Here is a 7,588-nt window from a genome sequence, read left to right as displayed (position 1 = left end):
TAGAGAAAAAAAAGTGTTACAGTCGAAAAAATGTATTCTCTAAGTCATTTTCGTAGTAAAAATATCAACTAAAATAAAATTCCCGCACCCTTGAGTTCTGTGAGCGTATTTCGTACCGCAGCGGAACGTCATCTCTTTACCTTCATTCATTCACCATTCTTCATTCGGATAACTTCAGTTCATTCATTTCATTTCAATCAATCAGTCAATCGCGTAAATCCGGTTGTCGTAGTCGTCTGTAGAGCGGTCACTACGAGTTGCCGGTTTTTTGTGTCCCATTTAATTTATTCTTGAAATACTTTTTACGTACTTTGATTGCAATTTTCAGTGAAAGTGTAAACTTTACGCAGTATTGTTTTTTGATAGAATTTTGTGAATTTATTGAACTTATTCTGAGGTATGAATTTTTTTTTGTTAAATTCATGAAATAAGTGCTTCACAGTGGATACTCGATGTCCACGTCTTTCACGATCACTTGAGCACTCCACGTGCATTGCATACGTGGAGCGACCGATATAAGCTCTTATTTTTTGTAACCTCGATGTTCGTGGACGCTGAAAAAAGGGGGACTACCAGACACGGACTGAGTACTTATTCATCTCCCAGTCCCACAAGCAAATTACAAGTCACGATCATATATTTTTAACTATGTAGATTATTTCTGTCTGTATTTATAAATAGCTTATTTTTCAACAACTTCTAAATCAAAATAAATATTATGTGCTAATTTAGGTAGGTAGCTATTCCGTTAATTACTAACAATGTATTAATTGCAACAAATGCACATGTCCTAGGACTGAGTATTGTTTCACTTACATCTATGTTCTAAATATAAATTCATTATGATAATATTTACATAATGTTTATCATTCACTGCACATAAGCAAAAACTTGTTCTCAGCAGAGGTCATTGGATCCCAATATTCTGTTAGAAACTGGTATCATTTATGTGACATGATACAAGTTTTTTTGATAAAGTTAATTTAATTGAAAACTAAACACAAAGTAATTGATAAAAAATAATTTAACATACCTATTTTCTAATCTAATTAGACTTTTATCATCTCTAAAAGTATAATATTTTAAACATATCTTTGATGTCTTAACGATAAAAGATGCTAGAATGGTCCCAATTTTCATTATTTATTTAATTCTATTTTACATTTATTAACAATTTTACGTAATACTCAGCAAATGAGATACATAAAAGTAGTCTGTCTGTGTAACCATTCCGTAAATGTTCCATAGCGCATAGCATTGTGTCAATATTGCCGTTACATCGATCAATGTCAACCGACTATGCTCACAATAAGATTTAAGTGCTTGTGACTATCTTTTAGCTAAGCGTATAAATTTTCCCTCCATAAAACTGTAATACACAAAATGGCATGTCTCAAACTAAACACTTGACTTTGCTACAAGAATGTATATTGGTTTGAAGTACCTATTAAAAAGGAAATGCTAGTGCGTGATTATCACATTCAGTAGGTAATTAATTATTTTATTGACCGAATTTATCTAATATACCACCAGGATACAAGTAAATTTGTATGATGTGGGCAATTTCTGAATTAATTTTAATAAAAAAAATAATAATAAGAACATTATAAACAGTAGGTAAGTACAGTTGCTGTCATTCAATCAAAACACCATGTTATCAAATCTAAACTGACTATATCTGGTTTTATTTAAACATCAACGCAACGTTTGCAAAGCAAGTTATCACCGAAACCAGAGTGATCACGATGTGTCACTGAACTCTGATAACACAATAATGTTATTTGTAGGGCAAGGTAGTAGTCTCTGTGAGCATGGCCTTGTATCTAAAATACCTAATTATTTATCACCGTTTGGTCATTAATTTTAATGAAAATCTTGAGTGGGTCCTATAATTAGTTACAAGTTACAAGATTATGTGATGGGTAGACGTGCCCTTGCTGCAGTGCCCTTGTATTGGGTCAATATTAGGTAATCAGTACCTACTCAGAATATTGCGCAACTCTTATGAATACCTCTGATATTGATTCAATTTTATAAGAGTGCTAGCTTTCCGCCCGCGGCTTCGCCCGCGTGAAATTTTGTCTGTCACAGAAAACCTAACGCGCGTCCCTGTTTAGAAAACCGGTATAAAAACTGTCCTATATCCTTTCCCGGGACTGAAACTATGCCAAATTTCATCAAAATCGGTTCAGTGTTTTAGACGTGAAAGCGACACAGACAGACAGTTACTTTCGCATTTAAAATAATAGTATCCATTTTAGACCATTTATGTTGCCCTAATTGACATGACATGACATCGAATTAGTGACAAATTGCCAGCTCTTCAGACTAATAAACGACGGAACAAGCTAGATACCTACTGCAGCAATTTGAATAAATGAGATTTTGCACCTAAAATGCTCATAAATGCTGGTTTTAGCCCATTTCAATGATCAGTATTGGAACTGTTAGAAGACTGTCTCGCTGTCTTTCTTATGACGAATTCAGTCCACTAGCGAATTTATTGACGCTGTATCTGTGTGATTCCCATAGTTACCCATGACATCCTTCCCCAGGTATGGAGTGGGAAGGGCCGCCCAAGCAAGGCTTGTACGACCCTCAGAACGAGCACGAGGCCTGTGGAGTTGGTTTTGTGGTTGCTATCGACGGGAAACGTTCTCATAAAGTGAGTATTCTTGACGTTAACATTTCGTTCGTTTCAGCCAAATGACGTCCACTGCTGGACAAAGGCCTCCCCTAAGGATTTCCACAAAGACCCGTCCTGCGCTGCTCGCATCCAGCTACTTCCTACTACCTTCACCAGATCGTATTTAACTAACAATAGCTAAAAGTAAATAGAAATACGCCTAGCGAGTTCTGCGCATTACAATATTTCCAGTTAAATGTCTTTAGTAAATAGTATTTGAATCACTGCTTTCTCCTATAATAAGTAAAGTCGCGAACTTTTGTAGTCACGAAAAAAAAATCCAATTCCATTCACAATATTTTTCAAATTAAACACGGCACGAGGCAATTTCAATTTCTGGAGCATTTTTTGGTTTTGTTTCGCTTTTTAATTTCTTCGCTACGTTCTCTCCATCTTCGCCGATATTTATAAAATAAATTGCCATTCATTTGTACTGATACTTATTTGCTACAGCTTCAGCAAGTTACCAACATGATTTGATTTAAAGTTGAAGGCTTCCAGAATTTGGCACATGTTTGCTCATTTGGAACAGTCTGCATTTCCTTGAGCCAAGATTCTTCAAGATACTGCAGTCCCCTTGAACCGCTTCTCCAAGTCGATAACTTACAATGATCAAAGAACATTTTTATGTGATAATCACAATAATCATCGTATTTTGGACAGCAACCCCTGGAAGAAAAATTGCTATTTGAGAGTTTTAGTGTAAATTGTCAAAAAGTGTCTAATTCTGCAGACTCCACTATAATCAATCAACCTAGAATGATTTTCAATGTTAGTTTTCATCAGCAATCGTGCGAAAGATCTATTAAGGCTATTATTATCATCAGCTATTTGCGTATCTAGCTAGTGTTATTTTTCAAGGGGGCGGGGGCATGGCTCCTGATATTCCGTATCTGATGGATACAGGTTTAACATTAGTAGCATTAATTAGCTCATGAGTCAGTTATGACAGTGAGTATTATGAATCGAATCGGTAACCCAGCATCCATAGACCATTTAGACCACGCAGCCCCCCCTCCCCTTAAATACGCGTATGTCATCAGCAGTTGTTTAAAATATTAGCTGATCATTGCATCATCATCATCTAACGCCAGCTGTGTTCCAGATCGTCCGCGATGCCGAGGTCCTCGCGAAGCGCATGGAGCACCGCGGCGCGTGCGCGTGCGACAACGACACCGGCGACGGTGCCGGCGTGTTGACCGCCATCCCGCATCAGTTCTACTGCGCTCAGCTTAGGTGAGTCTACGTGTTAGACGACCAGGATCTTGGACTGATTTGAAGATTTGTTGATAGTACTAATCGCCATGCCACTAGTGACATGGCATAAAAAGAACCCTAGATACGCCAATGGATGTTAGCATGTCAAGCTGAACGTTGCGGGATCTTACTCAGTTGTAATAGATGCTCCTTTCGAACAATTTATCCAAGGACAGGGCTTCCCAAAGTATGCGTCACGACGCCCTGGAACGTCGCGGCATCATCTCAAGGGCGTCGCAATGTGGGGCGATCGAAAATAAATGTAGAGAAAGAGATGAGAATGGCAATTTCTTTCTTTTCTTTCAATTTCCAAATTGCGGTAAGGCGTCGCAAAAAATGGAAAATTCCCAAGCGCATTGTAAAAACTTTGGGAAGCCTTGTTCTAGATATTTTGATATCCTAGTGCTTGGTTGTACCAGCAGAACGAGATATATTTTACATAGATAGCTAGCGTGGTCTCACGCGAGGCCGCAAATATCAGCAAAACAAGTCCCAATAGAAATCCATTGTTAGCGCAGTCTCATACACGGCCACTTATGCTATAGTTAATTAGTTTTGGAGCACATGGTGTATTTTTGCGTGAAAGACTTGCTAATATTTCAAGGTTTCTTTTTGCCCCAGAAATGAAACATGCACGCAGATCCAAATGTAGAGTCGATACCGGCAAAATGCCAGAATACACCGTTGTTTGCTTTGAGCCATTTAAAACCTTTGTATTCCCATTAAAAATAACCAATAAATTAAATAATAAACTTTCTAATTACTCTTCGTTGACAACTATCGTTTGCCAGACATCTAAATGCGATTACACTAATACCTACTGATCGATCCGCTGAAACACGCTACTTAGTGCCCGCAGGAGCAATTTACAATAACGTCTTCACGATATTACTGAAGCACGCAGACAGTAAAAGAACAATAAAAGGAAAAACAGTTAATCATTCATTTCAGCAAAACTTGCATTAATCGTGGTAATGCAAATGTTGAAAATACCTTGTTCTTAGTTTACATAAAACAAGTGAACCTCAATCCGATCCTTGGCATCCAAACGCGAAGTCTAACTCGGCAAAAAATAACTCGATGTCAAAGACCTGTATCGAATCAATCTTATCGTGATGCGTGTAGTACAGGCGGCTCTTAGCAAAATGTGAAATAACCGACAATCAGCTGCCGTAATAGTTGGCGCGCGGCCAGTTTCAGGCAACAATCGAACCGCAGTTGGCAGTGTGCCAGTGTTCACTGGGGAAATCGATGTCCCGCTGGAGCATGATGAACAAACGTTTGGAGACATTTCAGAGCGAGCGTGTCGGATTCCTTTTTGACCCCGAATATGTATCTTGTATCGAATGTGCGCCCTTGAGAAGAAAGATAAGCTTTCGACAATGTTAGCTCCTCAAAATATGAGCAAATATTCTTGTCTTGCTGTAGTAGGATATCGAATGACTGGTAATAAATTCAGTGTTAGTTGTCTTTGCATTGCAGTAAATAAATCTTAGTTTTGACAGGGAGAGGTGTCGTGCAAGGAGGTTAGTTGACGCCGGTCTTGTGTGAATTATAATTTGCACATTTCAAAAATATACCTAAGCTTAAATTGAAACGTATTCTGCTTAGTACTCTAAGATTTATTTTCCTTGAACCGTCAACGTGTCGGTCTAAGCTAGCATCAAACCGAAAATAAGGAAGGTCAAATCTAAAAATAACTCTAATGACGGTTTTCAGTTTTGTAGCCAACAAACGGGTCCATTATTATTATATCATCATTATCTTTTTAACAGATCCTATGGTGTGCAAGTTTGCGTCTCTAAAAACAAAAGATCTCTACATTTTAAGATCTTAAGAGTCACCTCTAATTCGAAACGAATGTGTATAATTTTCTACTTAATTTAGGTGTAAAATAGTTTTCAGTAATTACAAGTCGATTACTAATTAATTACATTGCTCATTCATCTCACTCCAATCAATATCCCATAACATCGATCTTCAACTTAATTAACTTCGCTTGAGAAGCAATTCAGTAGGTACAGTACTACAGTATACAATCAACCATAATATTTACTACTAGTTTCACCCTTAAGACCAACGACTTAAGGATGTATACTAAGCTAATATGCTGGTTGTATACACAGTGACCTAGTCAGCCATTCAGTAAATAATGTCGCTTAGGTCGTTCTGAAGCCGGTCACGGTATCTTTTGCGTCTCGCGGGCACTACGCAGTTGGATTGATGTATTATGTATTTAGCTCGAGATATGGAATTTATAATAAGAAATAAGCTCGGTATAGGTATAATACCGAATTCAGACAACCCCAAGGCCTTCAAATAAAAATACGAATGACAAAAGGATCTTTTGAGCAAGGTCGTATCGTCATTATTAAATTATGAATACATCGTCGAGAAATTGTGTACTCTCGTATAACATTACTTCTCTTACCGATAATGTTAGTTCTTTTGCTATACGTGTGCAGGGAAATCCACTACGTGATGCATTTAAATACATTCTTGAGTGCAATTTTTGGCAAACCGGTTTTCTTTTTATAGATCCTTTCACTTGCATATGTTGTACCTTTTATAAATACCTTTCATTTGCTCTGACATTTTTTACTTGTATTTCATGATTCTTGTATGGTAGTAATCACCACCACCCCACATACAGGGTGCTAGGTAAATGGGTATATGAGCCGACACTAGCCCTGATTTTATAAATTTTATTTTGTATGAACATTTAAAAAATTGAAATGATGATATCAAATTTCTGACTTCACCATACCATTTATATGCATATGTTAACATGGGCTAGTGTCGGCTCATATACCCATTTACCTAACACCCTGTATAGCTGTCGGTTAAGATTAGAATTCCAAATGTTTCGAATTCCAAATCGTACTGTATCGAAGAGAACCGGATAAAATGCTTGAAATATTCATCGCAAACGTGTTGAATTGATTACAGCGGGCATGTAGAGTTCAGAATATTAATAAAATATATGTATATTACATTGTGCATTAACTTGCATACACGTAAACACTCGCAGCTGTGCTGCTACTAATTTTATTTGTTATGAAAACGCTATAATAAGAAATCAACATGTTCCTGAGTTTCAACGCGAGTCAAATTAAGCTACTCATATTTACGTACGGAGCATCAGGAACTTAAATAATATTTATTTGTAACTTTACAAACCATTTAAAAATTATCAGGTTTGAAGTTATAACAGGGTCTCGCTTGGGGTTTTCTTTTAAGTAAAAATAGATACTTGTGTTAGAAAACCCCGCTCTCCATACAACAGTCCTCATAAATATTACAAAAAATCTTAAAATAAAAAATACGACACATAAGGAAACTTTAGGGTTTATCTTTATCTTGTAAGTTATCAGTTTCCCTGATTTTACCTTCCATTAAATTATTGCATGTAATAGGTCGTAAAATTTTCTTCTATACCCATATAATAGTTACGATTTCGCATCAAAAGTGTGCCAACTTATCCATGCGCTGTCGTCTGTAATCCATTATCCTGTAATTTGCAAGTTAGATAAATATAGACTCAATAGAGCGCCTGATTCACAGCAAGTAGATCAATGATCTGCGACTCGCGAGTAGGGTTGCCAAGTCCAAAATCACAAAAGCCGGACTCTGTGTTTCATTTGG

At 37.0% G+C, this 7,588-nt stretch overlaps 1 protein-coding gene across 1 annotated transcript in view; it reads left to right on the top strand.

The window, feature by feature from the left end:
* Window positions 1-197: 197 nt before the first annotated feature.
* Gogat (glutamate synthase) overlaps window positions 198-7,588 on the top strand; it is an 80,467-nt gene continuing 73,076 nt past the window's right edge. The window contains exons 1-3 of the mRNA XM_028312070.1: window positions 198-397; window positions 2,556-2,665; window positions 3,792-3,922. Coding sequence (XP_028167871.1) covers window positions 2,558-2,665; window positions 3,792-3,922 — 239 coding nt within the window. The 5' untranslated portion in view covers window positions 198-397; window positions 2,556-2,557. The remainder of the gene's footprint in view (window positions 398-2,555; window positions 2,666-3,791; window positions 3,923-7,588) is intronic.

The sequence above is a fragment of the Ostrinia furnacalis genome, unplaced genomic scaffold (assembly GCF_004193835.3).
Source record: "Ostrinia furnacalis isolate ACB-3 unplaced genomic scaffold, ASM419383v2 OfSCF0273, whole genome shotgun sequence".
Taxonomy (NCBI): Eukaryota; Metazoa; Arthropoda; class Insecta; order Lepidoptera; family Crambidae; genus Ostrinia; species Ostrinia furnacalis.
This window is presented reverse-complemented; position numbering and strand designations above follow the sequence as displayed.